The following is a 17,526-nucleotide window of genomic DNA, read 5'->3' on the forward strand; positions in this document are numbered from 1 at the left end:
TTGATGAGTGCCATGGTCTGACCAAAGCAGGATCCTGGGGAGCTTACCTCCCACTGCACAGCTGTGGCTGCATGGGCTCCATGCAGTTCCCATATCAGGGTCCCCAAGCGGTTTAAGAATGTTAACATTTTCTTGAGGCTCCTACTTCAAATGTTCACTGGTTCTATGAGTCTTTCTCATCCCAATTCTTCCTCTTCCTGGTGCTTCAAACACACACACTGTATTATTCATTTTATCGCTCATCACATCACTCAGCTGCCAAAGCACGAAAATCCCATAACGACATTTCAACCCTCCGATCGGTTATAAACATAAATGTTCATGGAAAAGACAATAAAAAGGACCAACTTAAATTCCAGGTAAAAGATAAAATGCCATAGTAGGTGCTTAAACATATGTTTTTCAGTGTGATAGTAGTAAGGAAAGAGGGAGATGAAGACAGGTGAGAGACAGAAGACAGAGAGATGGTGACCAGCAAGGGACAGAGACAGAAGGAAGGGAGGGGAAAAAACATGTACTGAATACCCAGGACCTTTTGTAATCCTCAAAACAACCCTGTGAGGAAGATACGCTTGTCCTCGATTTATATATAAGAAAAATAAGGCTCAGGGAAACATTAAAAACATGTCTAAAAAGAGTCAGGGCCAGGTCTCAAATTCAGACCTGCCTGACACCATGACACCATCCTGAGAAACCAGAGAAAAGTTAGAAAATTAAAACCTGACAGGGAAGGAGAGAATTGGCTAGCTGAGTCAGAGACAGAGCTTCATAGTGGGCCAGCCTGAAATCCCTTTCACGTCCCAAGCATAGACTGTCTCACTGATTAGTCACACACCTGCCGCTCACCTTCTTGCTCTTTAGCTCCTTTCTTCCCTGGCTCCGCATGTCTACAAGCATTTGTAAATGGCAAAACACTGCAGTCTTAAGGTATGGGATTTCATAGCCACACTTGTCAAAACTGCAGTGTGTGCTGAGTAACCTCACCACCCACTTACTCTTTAATCCCTTACAACCTGTATTCCTCCTTTCCCACTGCCAAAACTTCACCAGTAATACGACCCAGTCTGATGGTGTTTGCTCAGTCACCATCCACATCGTGACTCTTTCCAGAGGGGTTTCCCATAGCCCAGGGGTTAGTCCTGTTTCCAACACAATGAGGCTCTTGGGAACAAAATAATTCCATTGGGCTAGTACCTTCTGGGCTAGGAGTCCCACAAAAACACAATCAGATCAGTCAGCCAACTCTTCCAGGGAAGCCCGAGTCCTTCCACTCACGAGGGAATTCCTGGGATTTGTTCTATTAGAAATCTGACACAGGCTAATCTCACTATGATTCCCATCCTGTCTTCTGTGGTCACTAAAAATATAAGCCTCTCTGACTATTCCTTTTTCCTCCCTAAAGCTCATCTCCATACTGCTCTCTGCTTCCTCTCATTTAACCCAGCATCCATCGTCCCTCTCTCCCCCAAACTTTTTCACTGTTCACTTTTCACTCCTCAATCCTGGTTTTAAAACTTCCTAAAACCCACCCTCTGATGAACTTCCCTCTGTCTCCTTTGGCTTAAATTAGACCTTGAGTTCACTGCTTCCCTACAGCATTCTCAAGTGGATGTTAGTTCTTCTACAACTTGCTCATACCTTTGATTACTGCGAGGTGGGGTACTGGGTGACTTCCCAATACCACTTCAAAACCATTGCTTCTCCACCCTCAAGTAAAAACCCTTGTTGTTTGGACTTTCATGCCATTGAGCCACATCTTCCTCTATCCCTCTTCTCACTGTCATCCACACGACTCCCCACCGCTCTCCATCATTCACTCAAGACTTGGGCACCCGGATCCCAGCTGTTGCTTCCCTAACATCAGTGCCCATGTGGACATGTCCAGTCACCCTCCACACTCCGACGATCTGCTTCTCCAACACACTTTAGCCCCTCACTCCCCATGGTCACACACTGGGCCTTGCCATCATATGGAATTGTTTTTCCTCTGAAATGTGAAATGCATCCCCCTACAAAATGGCTTCTGCTACAATCACTTTATTCATAATGTTTTTACTGTGGTCACCAATGTCTTTTGCTACAAAAATCCAATGGATACCTTTCACTCCTTCTCTTTGCAGCATCTGGCTTTGTTGACCGTCTTCCTTCCTGAAGCTCTCTCCCCACTTTGGTACCACAATCTCTTAATTTTTCTCCTACTTCTCTGACTGTTCTTTTTATAGGTTCCACTTTCTCTACTGATGTCTAATATATTGATATTCCTTAGGGTTCCATCCTTGACCTTCTATTATCACTTTACATGCTCCCTTAGCCATCTTATCCACTAACATTGCTTCAATTAACAACTGTATTCTGATTATTTGAAAGTCTTTAGCTCCACCTCAGATCTCTTTCCTGAACTGTTAGACCCCTATAGTCTGAAGTTCACCTGGACATCCCATAATCACCTCAAGCTCAGTATGCCAAAACTTAACTCACTGTATCCCTCCAAAATCGATTTTCCCATTTCTCTGTTTCAGTGAATGGCACTATCATCCACCTAATTACTTAAAGTTAGAAAAAGGATTGCTGACTCTTCCATCTCCCATTAATTCTGGCCAAGTAATTAATTGCACATATATCCAGTTTCCTCCACCATCAATTCACATCTGCACCACTGTTGTCCTCATTAGCCTCACTGTCAAGGTTGGAACCCTAATGGACACCAGCATTTAGAGAATGACTGGAGGAAATGAGAATATGGGGTGGGAGTAGAGAAAAAACAAGGGAAGAGTGAGGTCAGGGGACCATAACATTTCAAAAAAAACAGTATTGCTCACCTTCCAATCTATTCACCACAGTGTCATCAGAATGAGCTCTACAAAAAGGAAATCTGAATTTATCACCTCCTATTAAAATGATTGAATGGCTCCTCATATGGAATAGCATGACATAGCTGGGCCCTTCATGCTCTGGCTCCTACTTACCTTTCAAGTCTCAGCTCTAACCACCCTCAACTCTGTTCATTCTAATCCAGGCTTAACTCCTAAGTTATCTTCAGTTCTTGGAATATACCATACCCTCCCTGGCATCCCAGCATTTTCACTGCTGCCTCTACTGTGGGGAACACATCCCTAGTCCTATCTGCTTTGATTGGATAACTTCTTCCTTTGTGCTTCCATATACCCCTAATAAATTCCTCTATTTATTAGTGTACCCCTCACAAACCCACAAAGTCCTTGCTATCAAATATGATTTTCAACTTTGTGACACTCTCAACCATGCCCTCCTTGAAACTGTCTCTTGCCTTGACTTCCATAAAAATGCATTTTTCTGGATCTTCTATATTCCTAAAAGCTGCTTCCCTCTGCCCCTTGCTGTCCTGTTCCTCTTCTCACCCCCAAAAGCAAAAGTTCTAACATCGGTTCTTTTCTCTTTGTGTTTGCTCTTTTGATTATCCACTCTCTCGTCTTTAACTGCAAACTCCATGCATCAGTTACCCGCAAATCTACATCTCTAGCGTACACCTTCCTCCTGAGAACCAGTCTCCTCTTCAGTTGCCTGCTGCTCATTTCCTCTGGCTATCCCACGTCAATGAGAAGCTCAGCATGTCTAAAACAGGACTCTTCTGCCTTCTCTCTAAGTCGACTTCTTTTATTTCTGTTAATAGAGCTATAATTCTCCAGGTAAATCACACCCCAAATCAGTCATGTTTGACCTCACCCTTTCCCTCCACAAGCCCAGTTAGTCACCATGTCCTGGCTGAACTCTTGTTTTTGTTTTTCACATTCCTTTCTATTTGTACCTTCACTACCATAATTTATCACTTCTTACCTAGAAATTTGCTAACTCAAAGTTTGGTCCTCCGCCAGCAGCATCTGTATCACCTTGGAGTATGCTAGAAATGCAAAGCTCAGGCTTCACCCTAGACTAACTGAATCAGATCCCCAGGTCATTCATCTGCTCACTGAAGCTTGAGAGGCACTAGGCTAGCCCACATCAATAAACTCCTAACTGGAATCCCTGACTCTAGTCTCCTTTCTTTAATCCATCCCACAGACCACAATTACATACATTTCCTCCTGATCGTGTCATTCTTTTTCAATCAAACCCCTTTAATGACTCTACTGTCTAAGGGATAAAGTCCACATCTTAGAAAGTAAGGCTCTCAGCCACCTACCCAATCTATTTCTCCGGACTAATACACTCCATTTCACTAAGATAGTCTCTATTTCAGGCCAACAGGACCAGAGATGCAGTATGGCACTGGTAGAAAAGAATCTTAACCAAGAATCCTTTTTAGCAATGGCAAAAGCTGGTTCTACAACTTCAGGCAAAACATTTGTCCTTTCAAACCTTGGATTCTAATTCTTCAGAAAAAGAAAGTTAGACCAACCCAGTGTTTTGAAGCCTTTTTTTTTTTATTGCACCCCCCACTAAGAAATATATATGTTTCCAGTTTTCACATTCATACATAGATAGAAGCACAGCTTCAAATGGAAAAAAAGTTGCACAAAATAATACTTATTCTTACTAAATGTAATATACCATAATATTTTCTATTCTTTTCTCATCCATTCCATTTCATTTTTTTAAATGCTGGTTGCTAATCACCAACTGATTTCACAGCCCACTAGTGGGTCAGAACCTGAAGAGTGAAAAACACTGTGGTCCCTTCAACACTAACAATCTATGGCTCTGGGGTCCTCTTCCTTGAATGCATCCTCTACTTCCCTGCTCTGTACCTTTGCTGAAAACATTCCTTCTTCCTCTAACATCTTCCCCTATTCCAGCCTCTTGAAATGCATTGCAACTTTAAAGGTCTGGCTTATTAAAACCTCTTAAAATGAGAAGATATCTTTTACTTCTTTGCATGTCTACACGTTAGGTCTTATTTCTTACTTGGTGTTATTCACAAATGTCCTGTAATAGTATTGGTGTGTATGTCTTATCTCCTGTTTTTGGCTCTATGTCCCTTGAGGAATCATGTTTTCTATGTCTTTCTATTTTGCTAAGCACTTAGCACAGTGTTTGGAATGAGAGTCACTCAAGCCTGAAAATGTTCTATCTTTCTCACAGTTACTCTTTCTCCAGCTGTTCTTCTATTTAATCAAACCTCTAGTTCCTTGACTCTTCTGCCCTCTCCCTAGCTATCAGCAACCTGCCTATCTTCATTTCCTTCCCTCAGATTGGACTCAGTTTAGAAGCCTCTGACCATCCCTTTAACCTCTCTCTTGACAATCGCCAAATATCTTGCCCACTTGGTCTTTTTCTCTCACATGTCTAGCAAAACCCAATTATCAATCAATCCAACTATCTACTTTCTCTGCTCCTCTATTTGAACTGCTAAGCACTGCCAGAGAGAAAGAAGAAAGAAAGAAGAAAAGAAAGAAAGAAAGAAAGAAGAAAGAAAAGAAAGAAAGAAAGAAAGAAAAGGAGGGAGGGAGGGAGGGAGGGAGGGAGGGAAGGAGGGAGGAGGGAGGGAGGAAGGAAGAAAGAAAGAAAGAAAGAAAGAAAGAAAGAAAGAAAGAAAGAAAGAAAGAAAGGAAGGAAGAAAGAAAGAAAGAAAGAAAGAAAGAAAGAAGGAAAGGAGGAGGGAGGGAGGGAGGGGGAGGAGGGAGGGAGGGAGGAGGAAGGAAAGAAAGAAAGAAAGAAAGAAAGAAAGAAAGAAAGAAAGAAAGAAAGGAAGAAAGAAAGAAAGAAAGAAAGAAGGAAAGGAGGGAGGGAGGGAGGAGAAGAAAGAAAGAAAGAAAGAAAGAAGGAAGGAAGGAAGGAAGGAAGGAAGGAAGGAAAGAAAGAAGGAGGGAGGGAGGGAGAGAGAAGGAAGGAAGGAAGGAAGGAAGGAAGGAAAGAAAGAAAGAAAGAAAGAAGGAAGGAAGGAAGGAAGGAAGGAAGGAAGGAAGGAAGGAAGGAAGGAAGGAAGGAAGGAAAGAAAGAAAGAAAGAAATCTCATGATCATGCAGATAATTTAATGGATTTCATCCTCACCAGTGTCCTTAACACACTACTAGACATTCCTTCTTGGTTTCCCTAGTTAGTTTTCTATTTCATTTTCCTCTAACTATTTTAAAATGTTTTCACTCTTTTCAAACCCCTGTCTTCAAACCTTCCTTTCCCCCTTGCCTCCACGACTGGATTAGGTCCCCTTACTATGAGTCCTCAGAGTATTCCTAGTTAACATGGCCATAGCCCTTATAACTTTTCTTCTCACTACCTATTTAAGTCCATATATCCTACTGGGCTTTAGCTCATTGAAAATAAGAAACACAACTTATTCATTATTGAAACCTCAGGATTTAACATGGCACTAAGTAGTCAATAAATATTTCTTGAATGAATGAATTAATAAACACATAAATATTAGTTAAATGAATGAGTACATCATATACAAATCTCATATGGTTATGTTAAGGGCCAGTCTATTAATTAATGCCAATAAAACCTTAGGGAATGAAAAGTATGAAATACAAATGCTTTCTAAAATTTATAACAGATGTAGAATTACAGCTAGTTAAGAGTTTATTATTATTTCTATTCCAATGACTGGAAAAATGGAAGTTGGTCCCACATGTAATCGGATCTGATAGAACAGGCAAAAGGATAACCGATAAAGATCCAACAAGGTACTTTGTTTGCTAGTTGTAGTGGGGAACTACAGGTACAACACAAACTATCACAGACCACAGTAGTCTGCTATGAAGAAAGTATTTATTTTACGATGGCCTAACTTCACAGTTTTTCTTGTAATGCAATTCTTTTTCATTGGTTTATACTTCTAAAGACACATTTGCATGATGACAATGACTGACAAGGTTAGGCTGCCCAGAAAACAGCCAGACATTGCTCCATATCTTGAGGCAAATCTTTTTTTTTTTTTTTTTACTTTCCCCTAGAATATCAATGATATCCATCTTCTTATTAGTATCATGGAACTTCAGTTTGTGATGGTAGTCTGTTTCAAGATTCTTCTGCTGTGGGCAAGCCAGAGGAGAGTCCCGACCCTCAAAGTACTCACCCTGACATTGTGAGGATGAAGCCCTCCTGGATGCTGAGACATATACTGAGCCAGGTCTGTGTGCTACACAAAATGGTGGAGAGAGTGACATTAGCAGTGCTTGGTCAGTGTCACAAAGCAGACCACACACTTGACTCTCAAAGGTATTACAAAGTTCAGAATTTTTGAGAATAAGGTGCAAGAGGTACACAACCAGGTTTTCTGAGACACCACTGTTAAAGTCAAACACAGTGTGCCTTCCTAACTGGAAGCTCTTAGAAGGAAGCCTGTTTCTTGGCACAAGAGAGGCTCATTTTAAATGACTGCCCCTGAACACAATGACATGGGGATTTTGTACTCTTCACTGTCCTTGGAGGCAAGTCAGGTACACATGCCTTATGATTCCTTTCTGCTAATATTTGAACAATTTTTTCCTTCAGAAATACAAAATGATGTATTCTTTAGTAAACTTGTATACAATTTTTTAAAACCTTGTGGTTTATGTCTTTATTGTCAATGAAAAAATGTTGGGTTCTGCTCGGATAGTGATTAAAAATAGATTAAAAAAATAAGTGCAAAAGTTTTATTTAGGAGGCAAACTCAAAGTGTTTATTATTGCTGGTGAGGTGGGGGAAAAGGCAGCAAATATAGCGGGTAAAGGAGCAGGACTAAAGAATGAGCATAAGAACAATAGGCTCCACTATTCACAATAATGAAAAGTTCCATGACACTTTCCACATTGTAATGGAAGTTTTATCATGCCATAAAATATTAACAGATTCATTACACAAGCACCAGGCTTTTCCCTTATGCTTTATAAAATTCTGGGGCAACTCACCATGTATTCAAAAACGAATGTCAGTGTCTCTTTGGTGTGGATAATGTCATGGAGCAGCACAATATTGGCATGTTTCAAACCCTTCAGGAGAGAAGCTAGAAAAATTAAACAAAATTTTAATTCAATCATTGATCATGAAGTACTGCTTTAAAAATATCAAGCACTATTTATTTTTTAAACATTTCAAATCAACCATTCTGGTTTTTTAATGTTGGAAAAAAATCTCTTGTTGTGAAATAATATTTAAAGCTATAAAACAATCTTCATTATTTATTAAATGGTGAATCATTGCATTTACATAACTTATTTTTCTTACAGGCTAAAGCAGTTGCAAAAAATATGTTTCCATTTACCCAATCCATTTCATCAGAGCACTCAGAGCACTTTGCAAATGCCTTCCTCTGGGAAGCTTATCATCTCTGCTTCAGAGCTACAGGAGAGGAAGCCTGGAGAGATAAAGGCCATTGGAGGAGCAGGAAAAGGAGTGCTGTGCCTTCTAGAGTAGGACTTTGCAACATATGACCATTCTCTAAAATTCAAAGTCCCACAGAGGGCCAGCAGGGCCTGTAGATACGACTGATGGAAGGCAGGAATAAGAACATGGGATGAAGGATTGCTGAATCATAATATAGACAGTGGATGGGATTTCTTAATGGGAGAATTGAAAACCTGTGGAAAGGAGGAAATTCACACTTAAAAAGAGGAGAGGGCCAAACTTGGGGAGCCCGGATGAGTGGGAAGGGCTGAGGACTGTCTCTTGCATCTTCGATAACAGGTTATTATTAGGTCACTAAAGGCAGCTCTAAAGGGGAGAAGTCACCACAAAAGGCCAGTGAGTGGCTGGGAGAGGGTTTGAAAGGATGACTCTGGGGGCTCCAGAGATAGGAAGACCTTCAGGAGGGTGGAGACCAGAAAAGGCACAATAAGGAGATGGTGAGTCTCAGCTCAGGGCATCCCTGCTTGAAGAAATAGTGTCTTTAAGACTTAAAAGAAAGGAAAAGTGAAGTGTAAAAACTCAAATCAGTGTTCTGCAGGGTCTGCCTGCATATCATGAATCTCTTCCACCTACTCTCTCCCAGAATTCCATAAGATTAAAAACAGACTAACTCAAACACTCAAATGTTTACAATTACTTCCTTCAGGAATCTTATCCTGTTGTAATGATCCTGTTGTTTTACGTCCTGGCAGCCATTCTCCTTTCTAGTGGGGACACTTCTATTTTACTCTGGGGAACCAACCCTCTCCCTACCCAGCCCATGCTATTCTGATGGGGCTGATACCACCCCTACCTAAGATTGGGCATGTGACCTAGGTCTGGCCAATCAGAGCACAACATCCCCCAGCCACAGTGATTGGTTCAGAGACAGGCACAAAATCCAAGCCTTAAGAGAGCTCTAACTTTGCTTGTGCCATTAGGAAAGACATGCTTTCTTTTCCAGTATAAGGGCTGAGTTTGTAGGATTTAACCGGGAGCTGCTGTGGTCAGATTACCAATGCCTGGGACTAAACCTAAGGCAGAGATAAACAGTGTTGGGTGATGGACAGATTCCTGGTGACGTCCTTTGCACCCTGCAAGCCTGTAGTTATCAGATCTGTGAGCCAGTGAATTTCCTTCTTTACCTCGGTTTGAGCTGGGAATCTTACCATCATAGGAGCCCTACTGTACCTGCTAACCCTACCCTGCTTGAATGACTAATGTTCTAACTTATAGTTTTCCCCCGAATTCTTATGAGCTAAATTTATTATTTCACTTTTACAAGTACATTGCTTTGTAAACGTAGTAAATTGTTTCACAGGCATCTGTTTACTGTCCCTAGTCGCAGACCAAAGACTACGTGGAAATGGAGCAACTTTCCCTCTCTTTCAGATGCTGCCACATTACCTAGTACAGTGCTCAGCCAACAGTAAGCACTTCATGTTTTCAAATATATTTACTGGGTGTCTTAACAGAGAACTGACTGTAGAGCCACAGGCCTAATGGGAATCCTGGCCTTGTCACTTTCTACCCGAGCGAGCTCAGGAAAGAATCCCAACCCAAGTCTCCATTCACTCCTTGTGAAAAGGAGATAATGCCTTTCCTGACCTGACTTCACAGGGTTGACATGTGGATGGAATCAGATCCCATGTGTAAATATAAAGCATCACCCCTGTTGCAAATTAAAGTATCCCAGCCATCAGCTTCTAAGCCTCCCTATCAATGTGAACCTCACTAAACCTCCACTCCCAGATTAACATCTTAAAATTTTGTTTATATCATGTTTCTGCTAGAGTTTTCAACACCATCCATACTTAAAACACTGACTTCGGATAATCGGTTGAGAATGCTTGTATTTTATGTATATTTTTATTTACAAATTATGTTCATGAACTTCTCTCTCTCTTTCTTTTTCTCCCCCTCCCTCCCTCCCTCCCTCTCTCTCATCTCTCTACACACACACACACACACACACACACACACACACACACACACACACACACACACACACACACTACAAAGCATATACCAAATTAGATTTTTTTTTTTTTTGCGGTACGCGGGCCTCTCACTGTTGTGGCCTCTCCCGTTGCGGAGCACAGGCTCCAGACGCTCAGGCTCAGCGGCCATGGCTCACGGGCCCAGCTGCTCCGTGGCATGTGGGATCCTCCCAGACCAGGGCACGAATCCGTGTACCCCGCGTCGGCAGGCGGACTGTCAACCACTGCGCCACCAGGGAAGCCCGAAGATGCTTTTATTCCATGTTTATTTTAGTTATAAATGTCGTGTGTGTTATGACATGTCTACTACTGCTTTTTTTTTTTAACACCCCAGAACCACTGAAATACTTATACGGAAACTGTGACTTTTGACGAGTAATAATAGGGAATTTATGTGAAAGAGTAGATGATGTTTAAAGCAGTTTTCTCATGATATTGGTATGTTGTTTGGTCCATCCACCAGAGATATCTAAGATGCCTACCACCTCAGATGTGTGGGTCTTAAACCCAGGAAGGAAAGGTCTTTTTTTCTAATTTCAAGGCTACCTCATAAACTTCACCGCCGAATATGGTGTGTTCTACAGGATAATTAGCTGAGGGATGCAAAGCCAACTGAGAAGAGGAAAAATCCTAAAATCAGAGCATTCTGATTCCTGTAAAATTATTGTTTTTATAATTCACGTAGTCTAGATATACTTATTTTTGTTCTTCTTCAAAGTCGACACAAAGATAAACAAGGGAGTCTTTAAAGCTCCAGACGAATGGAATCACAATAGAATTACTTTAAGTGCTTCTAAAATACTTCTATAATGATAATGATGATGATGATGATGGCTAACACTCATTGAGCATTTACTACATGCCAGGCACTGGTCTAAGAATTTTACATATACTAACTTGGTATGATCATGAGAACACCCAGAAAGCCAAAGAGAAAACCTGAAGAAAACAACATAAACCCAAAATCAGAAAAAATGACCCATGACGAAACGTCAGTCAGCTCATTTAAAAAATGTAAAGTATTTCTTTCTTTAAGTGTCCCAAAAGGTGTTTAATATGACCAACTAAATACCAATGAAATTCCAGCTAATGAAATTTAACCTGATTCTCATATATGTAAGAGAGTAATAATTTAGAAAAAAAATTATCATTTTCATCTTGCAATGATATGAGAATATTTAATTTCTTTGTTTTGTTAATTTCATTGGGGTTTGTGGTTTAGTGAAGTTTTAGGAAAATTGAAGCTTTGCAAGTGAAATGGGTCAGGATGTTTGATGTTACTCTCTGTTCTACTTTAGAAGAAAATGTAAAGACGACAATGACAAAGAACAAGGCTGATTCTCAAAGTCCTGGGGCACAGCTATATAGAGTGAGTGCCTGGTAGTCAAAGTCCTCCTAGGCTCTGAACTCCTTGAGCACCTAGCATACGCCTGGCATGTGGTGCTCAGTAAGTGTTGTGAATTAATGAAGACCAGACAGTTGTCATGAGTTTATGCAGGAGTCAATAATGGAGTCAATTCTCAGGCCCAACCCACATTGGGCATTGAATTGAAAAGAATTTGTAGTTCCTGATGCCATGTTTTCTCTGGCCTGAGTGTCACAAATCAAGTCAATGAGCTGAGTTATACATTCTAAGAAATCACCTATATAGATTTAGAAAAATATGAAGACAAATATTAGATAATAGTTATCATCTGACTTCTTTGGAATTGTTATCCCAATCACACGGCATTATTTTGTTTTATAAAAATACAACTATACACATATAAATGTGTTATGTCTCTGATGTTATTTGATTGCATTTAACGGAGGACTTCTTGACAACCAGGCCTATCGTAATCTATATGTGGTAACCAGCAACTCAGTGCTTCTAATTGCTATCCTCCACCGCACTGTATGACCTCGCAGAGGTGCCTCTGTCTATTTTTGGCTCAGTTTTCTCATATATGGACTGGGAATAATTACTTTGTAATGTTTTCTACTAGAGAATGATATTAAAAGATTCTCAGCTGAAACAGTTTTCTAACTTAAAGACTTGCAATTACAGTGCTGTAGAGTGGACGAAAGAATCAGAATTGACAAATATACAATATTGTATATTATTTTCTTTAAAATGTCTCTCCTGCATTTTGCTTAACACTTATACAAAATGTATCATAAAAATAGATTTCTATTTTTATTTTAACTGTTTCAAAAGGAAAAATGCTTGAGTTAAGGATTTCTAAATTTATCATAATAAAGTAGAAAGGATATTTTGAATATAATAGAATGGATTTGAATAAGTAATGAGTCTGATTACTAGCTCTGTGACCTCAGATGTGTTACCTAACCTCTCTGAAGTTCATATTCCTTCATCACTATGACAAAAATAACACTTTACCAACTAGAGTTGATGTAAAGTTTCAAAAAAAAGATTGAGTTGGGGGGAAGATTATGTCATGTGCCTAGCCTTCAAAAAAGATTAGTTCTATGATTGCTTCCTCACTAATGCTGCTAACAGGCTAAAAGTCCTGGAAGTTCTTTTTAAACCAAGTTTCTATTTTTACAGAAAGATATTCAAAATAATGCACATTATTAAGACATTTATACATAGGTTAATAAAACTAGGGAACTTGTTCTTATATAAAAACTTTTAACATTTGCCTGTTCAAATGAAAGTGTTATCTCCTAGTTGCAAAAATAAACATTTAAAATATAATTATGGGGGGCAGAGTCAGGATGGCAGCATGGGAAGACACGGAGTTCGTGTCTCCCCACAATAGGGAACCTGCCAGATGCTGGTGGGGGACCTCGATGCCCAAGGAGATGGGAGGAACCCCCAAGCAAACTGGTAGGACATGGGGGAACCGAGAAGGAAGGAGAAGTGGAGGCCAGACAGGACCAGCACCCCTGAGGGGTGGCTGGAAGGGGGGAGGGGTTCCCATGCCTAGAGGGACCCTCGGGGTCTTGGATCGGGGGGAGTGTGACGAGCGTTTCCCCTGCCCAAAAGGCCTGGGAGCCTGCCTGGCTCTCAGGCCAGATCCTATGCTCTCAGAGGCCCCCTCCAGGCCACAGTGGTCCTGGGGGAATAGGAGGGAGGGCAGGGGAGAACAGGAGGGGCAGGTGGGAGGGGCCCTCCAGGACCGGAGGAGCAGGAGAGGGTGCTTGCCCCACCCACTCGGGGCCAGGAAGCCTGCTGGCCTCCCAGGCTGGGTCCCCCACCCTCTGAGACCAGAGGCATGCCTGGGCCCCTTCTGTTGAGCCTAAGCCTCACCCCTGCCCCCACCCCCCAGGGCCTTTTCCAGCCCTTTGGGTCCTAAGCATAGGCCCTGCCCACTGCCCAAACCCCGCCCCTGCGTAGGCATCATCCTCCACAGCCAAGGCCTTTTCCACCTTTTTTTTTTTCTTTTTTCCTTCTCCTCTTTTTTACAATTGTGGTTCTGTTTTACCTTCAACTATATTTTTATTTTTATATTCTTTCTAACATATCTGTTAGTTTCCTAGTCTAAGTTTATTCTTTACTCTTTGTTATTGTTCTCCTTTTTTGTTTTTTCTTTTCTTTTTTCTTTTTTTGCTACCCCATGCACTTGTGAGATCTTGGTTCACAAGCTTCAGTAAGGCTGAAGCTCCTGTGGTGGGAGCTCCGAGTCCAAACCACTGGACTACAGAGAACCTCAGACCCCAGGGAATATTCATTGGAGTGAGGTCTCCCAGAGGTCCTCATCTCAGCACCAAGACCCAGCTCTACCCAACAGCCTACAGACTCCAGTGTTGGAAGCCTGAGGCCAAACAACCAGTAAGACAGGAACACAATCCCACCCAACAACAAAGAGACAGAAAAAAAAATATGTCACAGATGAAGGAGCAAGGTAAAAACCTACAAGACCAAATAAATGAAGAGGAAATAGGCAATCTACCTGATAAAGAATCCAGAGTAATGATAGTAAAGATGATCCAGAATCTCAGGAATAGAAGGGAGGCACGGATAGAGAAAATACAAAAAATGTTTAACAAAGATCTAGAAGAACTAAAGAACAAACAAACAGAGATGAATAATACAATAACTGAAATGAAAAATACACTAGAAGGAATCAATAACAGAATTACTGAGGCAGAACGAATAAGTGAGTTGGAAGACAGAATGGTGGAAACAACTGCCGAGGAGCAGAATAAAGAAAAAAGAAGGAAAAGAATTGAAGACTATCCCAGAGACCTCTGGGAAAACACTAAATGCACCAACATTCAAATTATAGGGGTCCCAGAGAAAAATAAAGGGTCTGAGAAAATATTTGAAGAGATTATGGAAAACTTCCCTAACATGGGAAAGGAAATAGTCACCCAAGTCCAGGAAGCGCAGAGAGTCCCATACAGGATAAACCCTAAGAGAAACACACCAAGACACATATTAATCAAACTATCAAAAATTAAATTCAAAGAAAAAATATTAAAAGAAACAAGGGAAAAGCAACAAATAACATACAAAGGAATCCCCATAAGGTTATCAGCTGATTTTTCAGCAGAAACTCTGCAGGCCAGAAGGGAGTGGCAGGATATACTTAAAGTGATGAAAGAGAAAAACCAACAATCAAGATTACTCTACCCAGCAAGGATCTCATTCAGATTCGAAGGAGAAATCAAAAGCTTTTCAGACAAGCAAAAGTAAGAGAATTCAGCGCCACCAAACCAGCTTTAAACAAATGCTAAAGGAACTTCTCTAGGGAGGAAACACAAGAGAAGAAAAGGACCTACAAAAACAACCCCAAAACGATTAAGAAAATGGTAATAGAAACACACATATCAATAATGACGTTGAATGTAAATGGATTAAATGCCCCAACCAAAAGACACAGACTGGCTGAATGGATACAAAAACAAGACCCATATATACGCTGTCTACAAGAGAGCCACTTCAGACCGAGGGACACATACAGACTGAAAGTGAAGGGATGGAAAAATATATTGCATGCAAATGGAAATCAAAAGAAACCTGGAGTAGCAATACTCATATCAGATAAAATAGACTTTAAAATAAAGACTGTTACAAGAGATAAGGAAGGACTCTACATAATGATCGAGGAATCAATCCAAGAAGAAAATATAATAAATATAAATGTTTATGCACCCAACATAGGAGCACCTCAATACATAATGCAAATGCTAACAACCATTAAGAGGGAAATTAACAGTAACACAATAATAGTAGGAGACTTTAACACCCCACTTACACCAGTGGACAGATAATCAAACCAGAAAATAAATAAGGAAACACAAGCTTCAAATGACACAATAGACCAGATAGATTTAATTGATATTTATAGAACATTCCACCTGAAAGTGGCAGAACACACTTTCTTCTCAAGTGCACATGGAATATTCTCCAGGATAGATCACATCTTGGGTCACAAATCAAGCCATGGAAAATTTAAGAAAATTAAAATCATATCAAGCACCTTTTCTGACCACAATGCTATGAGGTTGGAAATCAATTACAGGAAAAACACTGTAAAAAACACAAATACATGGAGGCTAAACAGTGAACTACTAAATAACCAGAGATCACTGAGGAAATCAAAGAAGAAATAAAAAAATACATAGAAACAAATGACAATGAAAACACAACGACCGAAAACCTACAGGATGCAGAAAAGCAGTTCTAAGAGGGAAGTTTATAGCAATTCAATCCTACCTTAGAAACAAGAAAAATCTCAAATAAACAATCTAACCCTACACCTAAAGCAACTAAAGAAAGAAGAACAAAGAAAACCCAAAGTCAGTAGAAGGAAAGAAATCATAAATATCAGAGCAGAAATAAATGAAATAGAAACAAAGAAAATAATAGCAAAGATCAATAAAACTAAAAATTGGTTGAGAAGACAAACAAAATTGATAAACCCTTAGCTAGACTCATCAAGAAAAAACAGGAGATGACGCAAATCAATAAAATTAGAAATGAAACAGGAGAAATCACAACTGACACCACAGAAATACAAAGGATTATAAGAGACTACTACAAACAACTATATGCCAATAAAATGGACAACCACAAAGAAATGGACAAATTCTTGGAAAGGTACAATTTTCCAAGACTGAACCAGGAAGAATTATAAAATATAAACATACCTATAGCAAATAATGAAATTGAAACTGTAATTAAAAATATTCCAACAAACAAAAGCCCAGGACCAGATGGCTTTACAGGCAAATTCTATCAAACATTTAGAGAAGAGCTAACACCGATCCTTCTCGAACTCTTCCAAATAATTGCAGATGGAGGAACACTCCCAAATTCGTTCTATGAAGCCACCATCACCCTGATACCAAAACCAGAAAAAGATATCACAAAAAAAAGAAAATTATAGACCAATATCACTGATGAACATAGATGCAAAAATCCTGAACAAAATACTAGCAAACAGAATCCAACAACATATTAAAATGATGATACACCATGATCAAGTGGGATTTATCCCAGGAATGCAAGGATTCTTCAATATACGCAAATCAATGTGATACACCATATTAGCAAATTAAGGAATAAAAATCATATGATCAAATCAATAGACGCAGAAAAAGCTTCTGACAAAATTCAACACCCATTTATGACAAAAACTCTCCAGAAAGTGGGCATAGAGGGAAACTACCTCAACGTAATAAAGGCCATATATGACAAACCCACAAAAAACAACATTCTCAATGGTGAAAAACTGAAAGCATTTCCCCTAAGATCAGGGACAAGACAAGGATGTCCACTCTCGCCACTATTATTCAACATAGTTTTGGAAGTCCTAGCCATGGCAATCAGAGAAGAAAAAGAAATAAAAGGAATGCAAATTGGAAAAGAAGAAGTAAAACTGTCACTGTTTGCAGATGACGTGATACTATACATAGAAAATCCTAAAGATGCCATCAGAAAACTACTAGAACTAATCAGTGAATTTGGTAACATTGCAGGATACAAAATTAATGCACAGAAATCTCTGGCATTCCTATACACTAACAATGAAAAATCAGAAAGAGAAATTAAGGAAACAATCTCATTCACCATTGCAAGAAAAAGAATAAAATACCTAGGAATAAACCTACCTAAGGAGGTAAAAGATCTGTACTCAGAAAACTATAAGACACTGATGATAGGAATCAAAGATGATACAAACAGATGGAGAGATATACCATGGTCTTGGATTGGAAGAATCAATATTGTCAAAATGACTCTACTACCCAAAGCAATCTACAGATTCAATGTGATCCCTATCAAACTACC

General features: G+C 39.9%; 1 protein-coding gene across 1 annotated transcript in view; it reads right to left on the reverse strand.

Annotated features, from left to right (window-relative positions):
* CDK15 (cyclin dependent kinase 15) overlaps nucleotides 1-17,526 on the reverse strand; it is an 88,760-nt gene that overhangs the window by 58,381 nt on the left and 12,853 nt on the right. Inside the window, exons 5-6 of the mRNA XM_060152316.1 lie at nucleotides 7,812-7,906; nucleotides 6,995-7,057 (exon numbers count right to left, since the gene is read on the reverse strand). Coding sequence (XP_060008299.1) covers nucleotides 6,995-7,057; nucleotides 7,812-7,906 — 158 coding nt within the window. The remainder of the gene's footprint in view (nucleotides 1-6,994; nucleotides 7,058-7,811; nucleotides 7,907-17,526) is intronic.

Source organism: Lagenorhynchus albirostris, chromosome 6 (assembly GCF_949774975.1).
Source record: "Lagenorhynchus albirostris chromosome 6, mLagAlb1.1, whole genome shotgun sequence".
Classification (NCBI taxonomy): domain Eukaryota; kingdom Metazoa; phylum Chordata; class Mammalia; order Artiodactyla; family Delphinidae; genus Lagenorhynchus; species Lagenorhynchus albirostris.